This window comes from Mastigoproctus giganteus, chromosome 6, assembly GCF_048544385.1.
Source record: "Mastigoproctus giganteus isolate SK-2022 chromosome 6, ASM4854438v1, whole genome shotgun sequence".
Classification (NCBI taxonomy): domain Eukaryota; kingdom Metazoa; phylum Arthropoda; class Arachnida; order Uropygi; family Thelyphonidae; genus Mastigoproctus; species Mastigoproctus giganteus.
The window spans coordinates 225,266,809-225,285,710 of NC_143580.1; the positions used below are offsets into that span (position 1 = coordinate 225,266,809).

General features: G+C 38.2%; 1 protein-coding gene across 1 annotated transcript in view; it reads left to right on the forward strand.

The window, feature by feature from the left end:
• LOC150085036 (nuclear RNA export factor 1-like) overlaps positions 1-18,902 on the forward strand; it is a 152,418-nt gene that overhangs the window by 80,466 nt on the left and 53,050 nt on the right. The window contains exon 10 of the mRNA XM_090376440.1: positions 15,168-15,256. Coding sequence (XP_090232566.1) covers positions 15,168-15,256 — 89 coding nt within the window. The remainder of the gene's footprint in view (positions 1-15,167; positions 15,257-18,902) is intronic.

An 18,902-nucleotide genomic window follows, 5' to 3' on the forward strand; every position in this document is an offset into this window, starting at 1 on the left:
AAGGGTGGCTCTAAGAGTGAAGTGGGAAATTATCGACCTGTCAGTCTGACTTCAGTAGTAGGGAAAATCATGGAGGCAATGATCAAGGGTGAATTCAGGATCATTTGGATCGAATTGAAATTCTCAAGGATACTCAGCATGGTTTTGTAAAGGGAAAATCAAATTTAACAAATCTGGTTCGCTATTTCGAAAGGGTCACTCACGAGCTGGAATTAGGGAATAATTTCGACATTGTTTATTTAGATTTCAGCAAAGCTTTTGACTCAGTCCCACATGAGCGGTTGCTTTATAAGCTGGAACAGGTTGGAATCACTGGGAAAATCCTTAGATGGATAGAAGGATGGCTTCAGGGCAGGAGGCAGAGGGTTGTGATAAATGGCTATTCCTCAGATTGGGTTGATGTAAGAAGTGGTGTTTCATAAGGATCAGTATTGGGACCACTGTTGTTTTTAATTTTCATAAACGACATCGATGAAGGGATAGAGGGCGTGATGTCTAAATTTGCAGATGATGTTAAAATTGGTAGAGTAGTTAATGATCACTGTCAAGCTGAGCTTCTTCAGAGAGACCTAGATAGACTTCAGGAATGGTCAGAAAAATGGCAGCTATGCTTTAATCCAACAAAGTGTAAGGTATTACACCTGGGAAACAGTAATCCTAAAATAACTTATTCACTTGGTGGAGTTCAACTAAACCCAGTACTGGAGGAAAGGGACTTGGGTGTTACGATACGGTCAGACATGAAATTCTCTGAGCATTGTAAACAGGTTGCAAGGAAGGCCCATGGTGTCCTATCGATGATCTATTGAACTTTTGCAAGTAGAGATAGGGACGTGATAATCCCATTATATAAGGCTTTTGTTAGACCACACTTGGAATACCGTGTTCAAGTATGGAGACCGCACCTAAAGAAAGACATTGAGCTTCTTGAAAGGGTGCAAAGATGGGTAATTCGCCTGGTGAGATCAGCAAAAGGGCGTCCTTATGAAGAAAGACTTCGAATATGTGGGTTGCAGAGTTTGGAAACTAGACACCTTAGAGGAGATTTGATCGAGGTGTTTAAGGCTCTGAGAGGCATCAGTAAAATGAATGAGAACGAAATTTTCAAGATTATAAATGATGCTAGAACTAGGGGACATATATTCAAGTTACGGGGGAAAGTGTTTAGATTGGACTGCAGGAAGTTTTATTTTAGCCAGTGAGTTATAAATTACTGGAATAAGTTGCCTACATGGGTGGTAGAGGCTGACAGTTTGGCGAAATTCAAAAGTCATCTGGATAATACCTTTGGGTCAGGGAAACGTATAGGATGATAGGTTTAGTTTCCTTTTCTTTTATTAATTATTATTATTTATTTATTTATTTTTTATTTTTTTTTGGCTGGTGCAGCATGAGCCATAGGCTTTCTTGCACCATACTGCTAATACTAATACTAATCTGCGAAAAGATCTAAACCTCCAAAAAACTTCCTAGTTCATTTCACAAATATACATTGTCTCATTTCTAATCTGAATGATGTCCATTTCCACTTGCAGTCTGCCAAACCCCATGTACTTTTTATGACAGAATCTCAGTTATCGGTTGATTCAACTACTGCTCATCTCAGTTGCCCAAATTATTCGCTGTATGATTCCTTTCTCCTGAAACGTGGTACTTGTGCATATGTCCGTTCCGATATTGCTGTCAGAGACTTGGTAATTTGGAATCTCCTCTTTTCAATCTTCTCTGACTTAAAATCTTTCTATCTCATTCTGTCAAATTCATCTGTTGTCTCTACCGTTCTCCCAACTCCACTAATCACTTGGACCTCTTCGACTTCCTCTCTTTGCAACTTGACTTTCTCCAGTTCAACTTTCCTAACAGTGAGGTAATTTTCCTTAGTGATTTTAATGTTCACAACTCCAGCTGGCTTCCGTTTTCTAGTCACATTGACCCAGCTGGCCGAGATGCTGAGGTTTTTGCAATTACTAATGACCTTGCACAGATTGTTCAATTTACCTACAAGAATACTGGACAATCCTAACAATACAGCCAACACCTTTGATCTTTTTCTCACAAACAACCCTTCTAAGTACATGGTTGAAGTGAGTGGTCCTTTAGGTGCCTCAGATCACAACTTGGTGATTGTCTCTTCTCCAATGGAGCCTTTATCTCATGGTTATTCTCAACCTCGTGTTCTTTGGCATTACAAGAATGCAAAATGGGATGACCTACGAGATTTCTTTTCCTTGGTCGGATTACTGTTTCAAAACTTCTGATGTCAACGTTTGCTCAGATCGTATCAGTGAAATTATTCTTGTAGGAATGGAATCCTTTATCCCACACTCCACTTTAAAATCTCGGCCTTATGTGCTAAGGCCATTCATGTGAAGAATGTTGCATACCATAATTGACTTGTTTCCAATTCTTCAGTTTCATTTTCTGCCTACACCAAAGCTCGCAACAATTGTAAAGCAGTTATTAATCAGTCCAAACTAGATTTTGAACAAGGCTAACAGTGGAAAACTTGCTTCTTGTCCTAATGGTAGCCGAGCATTCTGGTCTTTTGCCCATCTCTGCTCCCACCTCTGTCAAAACCAGATGGTTCTGTTGTCACTTCGGCCAAGGATAAAGCTGACCTGCTAGCATCCCATTTTGCTTCCAACTCATGTATTAATGATCTTGGTAAAACACCTCCCACCATTCCCAACACGTGCCATTCAATTCCCCCTGTAGTCTTCCGTCAGAAGGATTTTGACGAATCTTGATGCTAAGAAAGCTCCAGATCCCGATGGTATTTCTCCACTTGTTCTCAAAACCTGTGCTCCTGAACTTACTCCTATTCTTTGCCGCCTTTTTTCACTTTCTTATTCTAAAGGTATTTTTCCTTCTGCTTGGAAATTTGCTCATATCCAGCCAGTTCCTAAAAAGGGTGACAAATCCCTCCCATCCAATTATCATGCCATTGCAATTACTTCTACTCTTTTTAAAGTAATGGAGAAATCAATTAACTGCCAACTCTTAAACTACCTAGAAACCTTCCGCCTGATCAACGATCGCCAGTATGGATTCCGTCAGTGTTGATCCACTGGTTATATTCTGGTTTATGTTACCCATTTATGGGCTAATTCAATGGAAAGGTTTGGTGAAACACAAGTAGTTGCTCTTGACATCTCAAAGGCTTTTGATCGTGTTTGGCATAAAGGTCTTCTAAACTAGCTTCCATCTTATGGTTTGCCAACTGTTTTTAGTAATTGGTTATCCAGTTTTCTCTCTGATCGCTCACTGAGGGTGATGGTTGATGGCTCTCTGTCTTCTAACTTCTCCACTAATGCCAGTGTCCCACGAGGTTCATTTCTTTCCCCCACTGTTTTGCTGTTGTATATTAATGACCTTCTTCCATTGACTGGAAATCCTATCCATATTTTTTTCGATGATAGCACATTGCATTCCACTTTCCATTTTGCGAAACCTTGTCCTGCTCAATCAGCTTCAACTTCTCGAAAATCTGCTACCAATTCCTTAAATGCCGATCTTCAGGTAATATCCAGTGGGGCAAAGACAACTTAGTTGATTTCAACCCTTCTAAAACTCAGTCTTGTGTTATATCTCGCAAAAAGGATTCTTCTGCTCCTATGCTTATCTTTAGGGACACTCCGATTTCTAGGCAAAATGATATATATCTCTTTTGGGGATTACCCTGACTTCTAATCTCTCTCTCTCTCTCTCTCTTGGCACAAGCACATTACAATTGCTTCCTCTGCATCTAAAAAACTTGGTTTTCTCTTTCACTCTCAGCGTTACTTTTCTTCCAAACAGCTGCTCACTCTGTAGAAATCACAAATCCGCCCTGCCTTGGAATATTGTTCCCACATCTGGGATGGTGCCCCCAAAACCTCTCTCAGGCTTCTTGATTCCATTCAGAAGAGGGCAGTTAGGTTAATTAATGATTCATCTCTAACAGAGTCTCTCCACTCACTGTCTCATAGACGTACTGTTTCTGTTGCATGCCTTTTCTACAGATACTTCCATGGGCACTGTTCTTCTGAATTGGCTTCTATAATTCCCACTCTCTCTTTCAAAATAGCCTGAACACGTGCTGCCATCAGCCAACATCCATTTACTGTCCAACTTCAAACTCACAGAACCCACTTTTCACCTTCCTAGTTTATTCATTCAACTGCCGTTTTCTGGAACAACCTTCCTTCATATGTCTTTCCTGAAAATTACAGTCTACAGAAGTTGAAGTCAAATGTCAACAAATATTGTCTCTCATCTTCTCAACCTCCAACCCAAGCAAGGTAGTAAGTATTATAGGTTCTAATACCTCGCGTGTCTGGGGTTTTCATAAAAAAAAAAAAAAAAAAAAAAAAATTAGTTAATATTTCATTAAATAATGGAAATTGTGGTATTTTTTATCATCATTCAAATTTGTAAAGATTATATGTTTGATGATATGTTGCGATTGGGTCTTCATGTTTCTGACCCTTTCTGGAATACAAGGTGTGTCTATTAAATAATGAGACTGTTGCATTAAAGTAAATATAATGAAATATTTTGTATCTTGCAAGTTATTCCCTTCAAAATTATTAATTTGGGCTTGCACACACACACACTATTCTGTATGCCGACTGGGCTAGCCGGGAGGGTAAAATACCTGCCTGGCAACCCAAAGGTCGCGGATTTCAATACCGCCTCGGGCTTGGATCAAAGTACTGCAAAAACCTTGGGAGGTGCATTATGGCCACAGAAGCCGATGCACCAACAACTACCAAAAAAAAAAAAAAAACACTATTCTGTATGTTTCTTCCAAGTGCAGAAACATTTCTGGAAGTTACCATCTGTAAGCCTTGTTAACACTTCAGTTGTTTTTTCTGAATGAGAGCAGTGGACTGGAAATGGGTTCCTTAAAGTACACTTTTCAGTTCAGGGAAGAGAAAAAAGTCACAGGGGCCTAGGTTTGGTAAATAGTGTGCTCGTCCACCATGTTCACACACAGGGATTTGTGTTTTGGCCAGAAACTGGTGAACAGAGAGCACTTTGTGTGCTGGAGCATTGACATGATGGAGTATACAACCATCGTTCCACAATTCAGATCTCTTCAAATTTTTTCATGCAGCCTTGTCAGAAATTCAATCTAGTATGTTTGATTGACAATCTGATTTGTGGTACATATTCAGCCGTAATAATTCCTTTAATATTGAAGAAAACAAGAAGCATGGTTTTATTTTTGATTTTTACGTTCTTACTTTTTTTGGTTAGGGTGATTGTTTTGTTTTCATTGCATTGACTAGCATTGTTGCTGTTGTGGGTATTATTGCATCAGACAATCATGTAACCAATCACTGCCTGCAATAAAGATATTTAAGTTATTTAAGACTGTCTTTTAATTGCTGGGCCATAGAACAGCCATCTCTCATCACAAGTAATTACAGTATAGTAATACCCCGAAGTTACGCGATAGGTGGGTCCGACGAAAATCGCGTAAGTCGAATTCGCGTAAGTCGGGGGTACAACTTTGCATATAAATACATATAAATTTTGCTTAATTGGGACCAAGGACTAACAAAAACACTAGTTTAGAAGAAAAATATTAATAAAATTGCAGTTCTTTATACATATTAATACAAAATATGTATAAAAAAAAACAAATGACTTACGTAAAAAAGTTATTTCGATGTCGATGGCTTCATAAAATCTAACAAATTCGTCTGATGACACAGCGCGTTCTTTTTTTCATGCAGAATTTCTTCGTAGCAAGCTAATAATTTTTTTATTCCTTGCTTTGTAGCTGTAACGCGTTCTTCGTTGGAGTCTGTTTTCTAAAATTTTTAAGCCCTTTACAATTGAGCCCTTTTCAATTTTCAACCTGTCAAGTTTGCAATTGTCATGTGCTTTTCGCCGTTGCTTCATTTAGGCCTGTAGCACGTGCAATATCACATGGTCTTTCATTTCGCTCAAAGCGTTTCACAATTTCATATTTTTTCTCTATCGACAGAGGTGGACTGGCCATAAGCCTTACCAGGGAAACCCCGGTGGGCCAGTGTGATTTTGGCCATAAACCATAGTATGAGGCCACTATAAATTTTCCCGGGTAAGAATTTTTGACCCAGTCCGCCTCTGTTTATCGATAATTGCTTTTTTTTTTCTCTCTGAATCTGCAGTGTCTTCACCAGGACGCTTCCTTTTCACACCTTTTAATTAAGTATTTTACTCAATTTTAGGGAATAAAGCACAATTACAAAACGAGGAGGCACGTTTGATACGCATAAACAAAGCTGCATGCATGTAGCAACTGAATAAACAACACCATAAAGGCAGAGATACACTATTAACACCTCACATTTCTAGGGGTTACTACCATAAAACAATGAAAATCCAGTTGTGTTTCTGCTAGTGAAATCTGTTATAAACTGGTAGTAAACTCGATCTAATTGCATTTGCGATTATACCGATAGCTGGAATTGTGTTGGTTTTTACGTTATTATGGTGAAATGTGTTTTCCCTTCACTGATATAAAAAACATAAAAGCAGCAAAGTTGAATTTTGTTCATCTTTCGCTCTCATTCTCCACCGTCGCACCGTATATCGATAACATATGAAAAACGACCTTGAAGATAGTGGGCGGCAGCGTTGCCAAACGAAAAAAATCAAGAACCGCGTAACTCCGAGTTCGCGTAAGTCGGGGTATTACTGTACTCAAAAAAAAGTCTTGATTTTTTTTTTTTTTTCCCCAAACACTTTCACAAACTTCGAATTTTGTCATTCTTTGATCGTCATTCAAAATTTTCACCATCTTGGTACACACTTTTCTCACACACAAATTTTCCATTAAAATTTGTCTGTTTCTTTGTCCATATTGTGTTCTGATGCAACCATTGTAATGCTTAAACAATGATCACCTCTAATCAGTGCCCTTACCCGGTCCATATTTTCATCAGTTTTCATGGATATCAGACAGCCTGGTCATTCATCATCTTCCACATTCTCTCTTCCATCTAAAAATCTTTTATGGCATTCAAACACTTAACGTAATCACTCATACCTTTTATCTGGTATTTTCTTTAGTTTTGTTAAAATTTTGAGATTGATTCTTTGTTCTATTCTTTTGTTTGTCATTTTTCTGGCAAACTGCAAAAATAAAAGGTAATGAAAACCTGTCTCTGCAAAACGAATGAGCATGTTGGAATGTGACAGCAGAAAATGGGAAAGTTTCAAGGTAAGCTGCTGTGCCTTTGTTTGACAGGTAGCACTTGGTGTGTAGTTGCTGCATGTGCAGTCTTGTCATTTAACAGTCACACCTGTATATGTGCACATGTGGATATTGAAAAATTTGTGGCTTAATGTAGAAAATAATGATAATAATATTGTGTAAATATTGTCTTGTTTAGTTATTTGATCTTGACATAAACAGATGCTAAGAATCAATGAAACTTAGTCTGTTTTCTTTTTTACAAATGATTGACAAATTTGAACACCATTGATTGTAAGATATCTGTAGAAGAAGGGTTTAATGCTGAAAGAAATTCATGATTAAGTGGTAAATACTTTGGGTATACCTGCTTCATCATATACCATAGTAAAAAAATGAGCTGCAGAATTCTAATGGGGAATGGATGGGGTGGAGAGCATAGAAGATGACCTTCAAAGCAGGCAACTAGTAAATAGCTCATTGCCAAAAAAATTTATGCAATACATGATGTGGTAAAGGCAGACCTTGCAATGTTCTTTAGTTGAAGGATTTTGCAAGGTCTGCTATCAAATTCCTTATAGAGTTCCTTAGTCTTTAGTCCATATGATCTTTAATCCATAATATTTTCAGCATGTTGTCCTACTAATTTTATCTAGGCAGAATTGTAGACACAAATACATTCTAACCTAACTCTTAGCTTTTTTTTCAGCATGCTCCTGCAACTATTTGTTAAGTTGTCAATTTGTGTGCAATTAATATTATTAGTTATTGCATGAATAATAACAACCTCATTAAAGATTGACAGCCTGTTTGTCACATCATCATAATTACTCCAGATAGACATGCTTGGAGTAAAAATGATGTGATGAACAGCTTTTTGCAATAAAGATAAGTGGGCTTATTCTAGTCCATCCATCTTTATTGCAAAAAACATTATTAATTTCTGCAACAGTAGAGTTTACTGATAAAACTATCAGTAAACTCTACTGATAGTTTTATCAGTAAAGCCTACACTTGACACTTTCCTTGACAATTTTTAGGAGTGCATTCATTTTGCAATTTACTGGATATTTGAATTCCTGGTGAGGCCCCAGCATCCTACTACTCTAGGACTTCAACTAGACCCTTGCTTCCTCATTTCTTGATTCACTGTCATCCAATGATATATACCAAGTTTTAGGTTCAGTTTGCCATTCTCTTTACATCTGAGACATAGAAGAGAGTCATTAGCTTTGAGCACAATAGCTGTCTTCATTGGAAACTTATGTATATCATGACTGGTTTGTAATACTCATATCTACTGTTGTTATATGAATTCAAATTTAACACAAATTCAAGACAATCTCCTATCTGAATTTGGACTTAGGGGAACAAAATAATCAAATATAAGGATGAGTTATGTTACTTTCACATTTTTTGCATTTATTTTCTTAAGTACTTCACACTCTCAGATGTTCTCAGAGAAGAATATTAAATAGTAGACTGGTTTTAATATGCTTATATTTATTGATTTATATAAGACAGGATCAAAATTTTCCAGGATTGAGTTTTTATTTAAAAAAATATATTTACTTGCATGTTTCTTAATACATTTAGTGTTGTTGCTAATAATTAGATCAAGAGTATTGCTTTCTCTTGTTGCCGCTCTAACATGCTGATGTTGAAAACAATCATCCAGTAAAATCTACAAAAGTCTTGCTACTGTGTAAGTGACCAACCCAAAAGGTCCAGTCAATATGTGGAAAGTTAAAATTTCCATTTACAAGACATTCTGATTTACTGACACACTATATGTTTCTGCAGTTGTTTGTTATACTCATCATAGGCATTAGGCCTATAACACTTTCCTCCCCTCATTTTTGTTTTACCAGTGCTGTACATATTGTACTCTCCATATTCCAATTCCAAATCCCTTATATCTTACTGACACCATGTCTCTGATGTCCCCACGATGCCTGCATATGATGATTTAATGAGTAGTCAAATTCATCAAATTTATTTACTATGTTCCTAGAATTAGTGTACATACAAGTATACCTGCAACTGTCTTTATTCTTAGTAACCCTGACACAGCCCACGTATTTGCTTGTTCCATGAAGACCCATGGCAGGTTTTGAATCTGATACCTTGCTTTCCAGGCTGCTACATGTTCTAATAGAAGTGGTGCAAGAATCACTTTCACCTCTGCCTGTAGCTGTAGTTAATCCATTAGTCTGTGTACTCCCCTCAAGCTAGCAGTTTTGTGACCCACCTAACACTGTCTTAGCATCAGCAAATATTCTTGCACTTCTGTTTAAGTGTAATTGATCCCTGTAGAAACAGTCTCTCAACAAGTACAGACTACGCTTAAAAAGATTTTACCCCATGAGCCTTACAAAGTTTCTACAGGGCAAATTGATTCACAAGGCTCTCATCATGTACTCCTTCCTGTCGTGTCTGCATAGGATTGCGAACACTTCCGATTTCACTCCTAACTTGCAACTTTTTCTCAACATTGCTCTCTGTACTTTTAATTAAATCCTCATATCTCCTATTCTTAATGCGGAGATGGGGGAAACCCCTGGTGCCGTTAGACCCTAAATACACTATACACTATCTCCTATTCTTAATATCATTAGTACCAGCATGTACAACAATATCAATATCAGGCCGACCGGGCTAGCCGGGTGGGTAAAGTGCCTGCCTGTCAACCCAAAGGTCGTGGGTTCGATTCCCGCCTTGGGCTTGGATCAAAGTACTGCAAAAACCTTGGGAGGTGCATTATGGCCATAGAAGCCTATGCGCCAACAACTACCAAAAAAAAAAAAAAAAAAAAAAAAAAAAAAAACAATATCACCTTTTGTGCCCTTAAAAGGTGATAACTGCTCTGCAATGTCATCTGCTTTAGCTTCCCCCCCCTTCCCTAGTAGACACACCCTGGTCCTATTCCACCTGTCTTTATTATTTTATTTTATTTTTGATGAAAAATCCAAACACAAAAAGTATTGGAACCTATAGTATACTTAGTACCATGTGTGGATTGGATGTTGAGAAGATGAAAGAAGATACTTCTTGACATTAGACTTGAATTTCTGTAGATTGTAATTTTCAGGAAATACTTGTGACAGGAGGTTGTTAAAAATGAAATTTGAAATAAATGAGGAGGAAGAAGAAGAAAAGTTCTGTGAATTTGAAGTTGGACAGTAAAAGGATGCTGATGGTTTTGGCAAGTGTTTGCACTGGTTTGGAAGAGAGGTGGAATTATAGAAGACAATTCAGAAGAATTGTCTTCTATAATTGCCCATGGAATTGGAGCAGAAGAATCTTTTTTGCAATATATAAGACAGGACTGAGTTTTAGAAGGATTGAAATTAACTAAGTTGTCTTTGGCCCACTGAAAAATTACCTGGAGATCAGCATATACGGAATTGGTAGTGGATATTCAAAAAGTTGAAGCTGATTGTGCAAGGAAAGGTTTTTTCAAACTGGAAGGTGGATTGCAATGTGCTATCATCAGCAAAACTGTGGATAAGATTTATAGTCAATGGAAGACAGTCATTAATGTGCAAGAGTGAAAAGAGTGGGAGAAAGAACAAAGGGGAACACCAGCATTAGTGGAGAAGCTAGAAGACTGAGAGCTGTATACTATCACCTTCAGTGAGTGACTAGAGAGAAAGAACTGGAAACCTAATTACAAAAAACAGTTGGCAATTCATAAGATGGAAGCTTATTTAGAAGACCTTAATGCCAAACCTGATCAAAAGCCTTTGAAATGTCAAGAGCAATTGCTGGAGTTTCACCAGACTTTTCCATTGAATTTGTCCATAGATGGGTAAATAAGCCAGTATATCACCAGTCGATCGACACTGATGGAATTCATGTTGGCAGTCATTGATGAGATGAAAAGTTTCTAGATAGTTTAGGAGGTGGCAGTTAATGAATTTCTCCATTACTTTGGAAAGTGAAGAAGTCAGTGCAATGTGACAGTAATTAGATGGGGGTGGATTTGTCACCCTTTTCAGGAACTGGCTGGATGAGAGCAAATTTCCCATCGGGGGAAAAACACCAGTGAAATAAGAAAGTGTAAAAAGGTTACACAGAACAGGAGTAAGCTCTGGAACCCAGGTTTTGAGAACAAGTGGAGAAATACTGTCAGGACCTGGAACTTCCTTGGCAACAAGATTCCCCAAAATTTTTCTGACATCCTGTTGATAGAAGACCACAGGATGCATTGACTGGAGTGTACTGGAAATGGTAGGAAGCGATTTATCAAGATCATCAATATGAGAGTTAGAAGAAAATTAGAATGTTAGCAGGTCAGCTTTAGCCAAATTGGTAATAGAAACATCAGGTTTTAACAGAGGTAGGAGTAGAGATAGGCAAAAGTTGCAGTCAATGGCTTTTGCAAGAGGCCAGAATGCTTGACTATTGTTTGGACAAGAAGCAAGTTTTCTACTCTTAGCCTGGTCAAAATCTAGTTTGGACTGATTAATGACTGCTTTACAATTGTTGCAAACTTTGCTGTGGGCTGAAAATGAATCTGGAGATTTGGATGCAAGTCGATTGCACTATGCAACATTCTTATCTTGAACAGCCTTAGCACATTAGGCGCCTCTGTAGCCAGGTGGTAAGGAGCAGCAGTGCGTAGCACATGCTTCTTGATTAGACCAGGGTTCGAGCCTGTCACCACCAAATACGGAGGATGCGGAAAGGTCAGGGAATGACCACCGCATATCCTGGAGCAATATGGCCTTAGTTGCTAATGCTCCTAAAAACCAAATAACTAACTAATCTAAGCACATTTATTGGAAAACCAAGGTTTAGATAAAGGTTGAAATTTTAACGTGGAATAAAGGATTTCATCACAATATATTTTCTACTTTCCTTACAATCGAGTCACCGACTATAGCTACTTCCTCTGGGATCAGGGTTCTCTATTGCAGAGTATGTCTTTGTGCTGTCTGATGTTGGAGCATTGCTTAAGCATTGGGCTGGGTATCAGAGTGCCTAATGGAGCCCTCTCTTTTAACCCTTCAAGTGCATCAGCCGTATTCTTCAAGCTCTCATATAATCCCATCAAATTTCCGAGTTTGCACTTAACCTCTTTGTGCTCTCTGCAATGAACACACGCACACACACGCACGCACACACACACGCACACGCACACACACACACACACACACACACACACACACACACACACACACACGCACACACACGCACACACACACACACACACACACACACACACACATACACAGTCTTCTCCTATGGCTGTATCATGTCTCAGGTAGTTTCACAAAAAGAGCACAAGTAACAGTCATTCAGGAGTTCTCTCCTGAATGAAAGTATTCCAGCTACTTTAAACTCTTTGCTTTGCTGCTCTGAGGCACGATTTTAGTCTAATTTAAAACCAACACATGAAACTAAGAGGTTGAAAAGAATAATGCTATGCCAATCCCACTTATTTAATGACAGTACAAACCATGCTCTTGTAGATTAGATTATGTGCTATGTGATAAAGTCATGTTATTAAAGCACGTTTTAATAACATGATTTTTATATTGCTGTAAATTTATAGTTTATAGGCCTCTTCCGATATTGATTACACTGCTACTAAACTATGTGGAAACTTACAAGTATCACTTATGTTAGTACTATAACAGTGCATCCACTGGTATTGCACTACCTCATGCACAAATGGCCAAGGTCTACTATTCTCTGTGAGTGCTATAATGCACAAATCCCACAAAATTTAATTTGTAGGATTTGTGCATTGTAGCACTCACAGAGAATAGTAGACCCTGGCCTGGCTTGTCCTACCTAGGGATAGGCACCAGGGCGCCTCCGTAGCCAGGTGGGCAGGAGCAGCAGTGCATAGCACATGCTTCTTGATTAGACCGGGGTTCAAGCCCGTGACCACCAAATACGGAGGATGCGGAAAGGTCAGGGAATGACCACCGCATATCCTGGAGCAATATGGCCTTAGTTGCTAATGCTCCTAAAAACCAAATAACTAACTAATCTAAGCACATTTATTGGAAAACCAAGGTTTAGATAAAGGATGAAATTTTAACGTGGAATAAAGGATTTCATCACAATATATTTTCTACTTTCCTTACAATCGAGTCACCGACTATAGCTACTTCCTCTGGGATCAGGGTTCTCTATTGCAGAGTATGTCTTTGTGCTGTCTGATGTTGGAGCATTGCTTAAGCATTGGGCTGGGTATCAGAGTGCCTAATGGAGCCCTCTCTTTTAACCCTTCAAGTGCATCAGCCGTATTCTTCAAGCTCTCATATAACCCATCAAATTTCCGAGTTTGCACTTAACCTCTTTGTGCTCTCTGCAATGAACACACGCACGCACGCACACACACGCACACACGCGCACACACACACACACACACACACACACACACACACACACACACACACACACACACACACACACACACACACACACACACACACACACACACACACACAGTCTTCTCCTATGGCTGTATCATGTCTCAGGTAGTTTCACAAAAAGAGCACAGGTAACAGTCATTCAGGAGTTCTCTCCTGAATGAAAGTATTCCAGCTACTTTAAACTCTTTGCTTTGCTGCTCTGAGGCACGATTTTAGTCTAATTTAAAACCAACACATGAAACTAAGAGGTTGAAAAGAATAATGCTATGCCAATCCCACTTATTTAATGACAGTACAAACCATGCTCTTTTAGATTAGATTATGTGCTATGTGATAAAGTCATGTTATTAAAGCACGTTTTAATAACATGATTTTTATATTGCTGTAAATTTATAGTTTATAGGCCTCTTCCGATATTGATTACACTGCTACTAAACTATGTGGAAACTTACAAGTATCACTTATGTTAGTACTATAACAGTGCATCCACTGGTATTGCACTACCTCATGCACAAATGGCCAAGGTCTACTATTTTCTGTGAGTGCTATAATGCACAAATCCCACAAAATTTAATTTGTAGGATTTGTGCATTGTAGCCCTCACAGAGAATAGTAGACCCTGGCCTGGCTTGTCCTACCTAGGGATAGGCACCAGGGCGCCTCCGTAGCCAGGTGGGCAGGAGCAGCAGTGCATAGCACATGCCTCTTGATTAGACCGGGGTTCAAGCCCGTGACCACCAAATACGGAGGATGCGGAAAGGTTAGGGAATGACCACTGCATATCCTCGGAGCAATATGGCCTTAGTTGCTAATGCTCCTAAAAACCAAATAATAACAATAATAATATGCACCAGGCAGCAGCTGCCCAGGTGTTGGCTGCTCCCTGGTGGCGAAGTGGCCTGACACTAACAACACACCAAACACAATACTAACTCACGCACACTACTACTTTTATCAGAATCGTTTCGTAGCAATTCTGCGCCATCACAGATGAATTAGGTGGAGATGAGCTTATGCCTAGGAGCCACCCCACCCCAACACACACACACACACACACACACACAGAGAGAGAGAGAGAGAGAGAGAGAAACAGTACTATAATGGTGGCAGATGTTGACTCTGGTCCATATCTGCCACCAATTAATCAGAGAATGGCAAATAATAATTGTACTTCTAATTTTAAACCAAAAGTTACAAAAGAAGAAGAAGAGAAAAAAAAAAAAAAAATCCAACAATTATTTTCATCAATAAAGAAAGTTTCACTTAGCGGCTCCCGAAAAAGTTTTGTCTCCAGATAGCTTGTCAGCAGAATACCCAGTGAAAATTTTTGCAGTAACAGTTAACCAGTCACATTACACTTTTCAGATGCACTGTTGATTACCATTGGGATGTACACCACACCATTGTTGGAGGCCTTGTTGAATTTTGAAACTATTCCTATTATTATATTAGTAGAAAAATCTTTTTGTACTTATACTTTTTTAAATCGAGTTTTGACAAAATTTAAATTAATATTAAAATTGTGCTATCATTTTAATATTAAAAATGGATTTTAGAAAATATTATGGTAATACTAATTTGCTTTTTGTTTTTTTTGAAAATAGATTTGCTTTCAGAAGGGATATATGTTCCTTTGGCAAGAGCAAATGTAATGAATATGGTAGTTCGAATTATCAAAGAGAACATTCCTGACGTAAGTTAGAATACTTTGACTTATCTTTGATTATGTTGCACAAATTTTGATATGTTTCTCTCTGAATATGTTATCTGGTAAATTATTAATAGAAATAGGTCCACATGTGTCCCTCAGAAACAGGCCATACAAAGTACATGATGAGAATGAAATGTGGACAAATACATTTGGCACATCATAGTGCTATAGTGCTGTTTGTGAGCATAAACTTGAGTATCTTTGGCATGGAAATTCTAAAATGAGTTCAGTGAAGTACCTTGTTACAGTAGAACCTCAAAAATCACACTTGTTAAAAAAAAAAAAAAAGACTACCACAGGTGTTGATTTATGCATTATATTCCATTAACAATTTCCAAACAGCAGTTTTTTTCTGTTTTACATGATTCCTAGACTGTACACCATTGTTACTATGTATTTGCAACATGGCTATTAAATAATGAGACTGAGTGCAGCCACTACACACCAAGTGGTACCTGGGAAACAAAGCCACAGCAGTTGACTCTGAACCTTTCTCTAGTTGCCTGCCAAGTCACATTCCAACACACTCATTCACTTTTCAGTGAGACAGGTTTTCATTACCTTTTGTTTTTGCAGTTTGCCAGAAAAATTACATGAACCAAACAACAAATCAACCTCAAATTTTTAACAAAACTTAAAGAAAATATCAAGTGAAAGTTCTGAGTTGTTATATCTAGTTTATGAGGAAGATAATATGTCAAGAGCTCGTGTGTTCGAATGGCATAAAATATTTTTAGAAGGAAGAGAGAATGCAGATGACGTGAATGACCAGGCCATCTGATGTCCATTAAAACTGATTAAAATGTGGACTAGGCAAGGACAGTGATTAAAAGTGATCGTCATTTAAGCATTAGAATGGTTGCATCAGAACTCAATTTGGATAAAGAAACAGACAAATTTTAACTGAAAATTTAGGTATGAGAAAAGTGTGTGCCAAAAATTTTGAACAAAGAAAAAAGAATGAGAAGACTAGTTTGTGAAGACGTTTTGGGGAAAAAAAAAAAAAATGAAAATCCAGACTTTCTGTATTGTTTTTTTTTTTTTTTTTTAATGAAAACCCCAAACACGAAAGGTATCAAAACCTACAGTACTTAGTACCGTGCATTGGTTGAAGGAGAAGCATGGGGGAGGGGAATGCCGGAAACTTTGCTCTAGAGACTAAACATGGGTTTCACCACTTCAAGCCTCCAATAAGCAAAGTGGTGGTATTTCACCGCTTGATGAAAGTCATCTACCACTACTTTCAATGAAAGGTGGCTGTTCTAGTACGACCCAGAAACTGAAAGCAATGAAAGATCAAACAGTTTCTCAGGCCAAAAAAAGCAAGGATGTCAAAATCAAAAATGAAAAAAATGCTTCTTGTTTTCTTTGATATTAAAGGAATTATTATGGCTAAATATAGAAGAAAAAGAACTCTTTATTGCATACAAAAGGCACATGCCGTACACAATACCCTTCACAGCCACAAGCCAGGTGTTGTCCCACCAAATCAGACTGCCAATCAAACATACTGCATTGAAGTTCTGACAAGGCTGCATAAAAAAAAAAAATTAAAAGAAAAGAGACCTGAATTGTGGAAGGATGGTTGTAACTCATCATGACAATGCTCCAGCACACAAAGTGCTCTCTCTTCACCAGTTTCTGGCCAAAAAACAAATCCAATCCCTGTGTGTGAACATGCGCCCTGCTTGCCAGACTAGCCCCTCATGACTTTTTTCTCTTCCTTAAACTGAAAAGAGTACTTAAAGGAAGCCACTTTCAGTTCATTGAAGACATTTAGAAAAAAATGACTGAAGTGTTAAAAGGGATTATAGAAGATGACTTCCAGAAATGTTTCTGTGCTTGAAAGCAACATATGGGACATTGTATACTAACCCCGAGGCAATTATTTTGAAGGGGATAACTTGTAAGGTTCAAAATATTCATTATATTTGTTTTATTGCAACAGTCTCTTTATTTAATAGCCAAAACTCATATAAAACCATTCAGTACTCTTTCACAGTACGAATTCATAATACATACACTGGTGTGCAAAACTTAAGGACCAGCACTATTTCTAAAGGTTACAACCACAGAATCTTTACTTAAGGTACTCTAGATGGACGTACACAACTCCAGATACTGGAAGGCGGTACTGTAATCAGTGCATGCTACTGTACTGACGTAATCCTTTTCCATGTGTGTGTCTGTTCCGAGGTGCCATTGGCCCTGAGTTCGTGTTTATGGATGATAACGCCACACCCCAATGCTGCAGCTGTTGATATGCTTTTGGAAAGTGAGGACATTGTTCGTATGGATTGGCCTGCCTGTTTCTCCCGATCTAAATCCCATCGAACACATATGGGACACTTTGGGGAGATGCCTGGTGTCACGTCCACACCCACCAGAAAATGTTCACCAGCTGAAGACGGCACTGACAGAGGAATGGATGATGTTACTGCAAAACTTATCAACAATATTGTTCTAAGTATGGACAGACGGTGCAAAGCCTTCATCGACATTAGGGGTGGCCATATCTCCTATTGAGGACCACCTCTTCCCTTTGTTCCATCTTTGGCAGTGATGCATCTGTATCATGGCAGCCAGTGCTATGGTGCCATTTTTGAATAAAGTGCCTCTGTACTGTTTTGTTTCCGTTGTGTCGGTGTTGTTTCCTTCATAATTTCTGTACCTCACGAGGTTCCTTTGGTATACTTTCCCCATACCAGGGCCACTTTTATGAGAAGCTACAGGTGAAAACCTGACTGGTCCTTAAATTTTGCACACCAGTGTACAATGGTATGTATTTAGTTTTTAAGGTGATTCGATTGCTGAAATCATGTCGCATCATTTATGCATCATATTAAAATATATTGGACAATTGTAACATCCATACTGGAGACAGCATTCATATCCATGTTCTCTATCCCTTAGGCAAGTGTGTTAACCACTGGATCAGTCTGGCAGTATGTGTTAACATTTTAACTTCATGCTGGTGACTATTATTCTCTGGAGATTATAGGGATCAGAGTTATTGTATTATCTAATAAAAATAAAAATTACCTCTGGATGCTTAGGATGTGGAAGCATGAAATTACCAATATTTAAATTTCAGAGGATTATTTGTTAGATAAACTTTCGAGCCTAAAGGCATCATTGGATTCGGGAGAAATTCCCTTGGATTGGAGACATGCCAATGTGTTACCAATATATAAAGATGGTTCTAAGTGTGAAGTGGATAACAATTGGCCAGTCAGTTTGACTTCGCTGGTAGGGAAAATCATGGAATCAGTGAACAAGAATGCAGTACAAGATCATTTGAATAGAAATGGAATTCTGAAAGAAACACAGCACAATTTTGATAGAGTCATTCATGAGTTGGATGTAGGAAATAATTTCGAAATTTTTTACTTAAATTTCAGCAAAGCATTTAATTTAGTCTCACATGAGACGTTACTTTATAAGCTGGAATGTGTTGGAATAACAGGAAAACTCCTTAGATGTGTCATAGGGTAGGAAGCAGAAGGTTGTGATTAATAGTTACCCTTCAGATTGGGCTAATGTAAGAAGTGGAGTTCCCCAAGAATCGATACTGTTGTTTTTAATTTCCTTAAATGACATTGACAAAATGATACAGGGTGTGATGTCA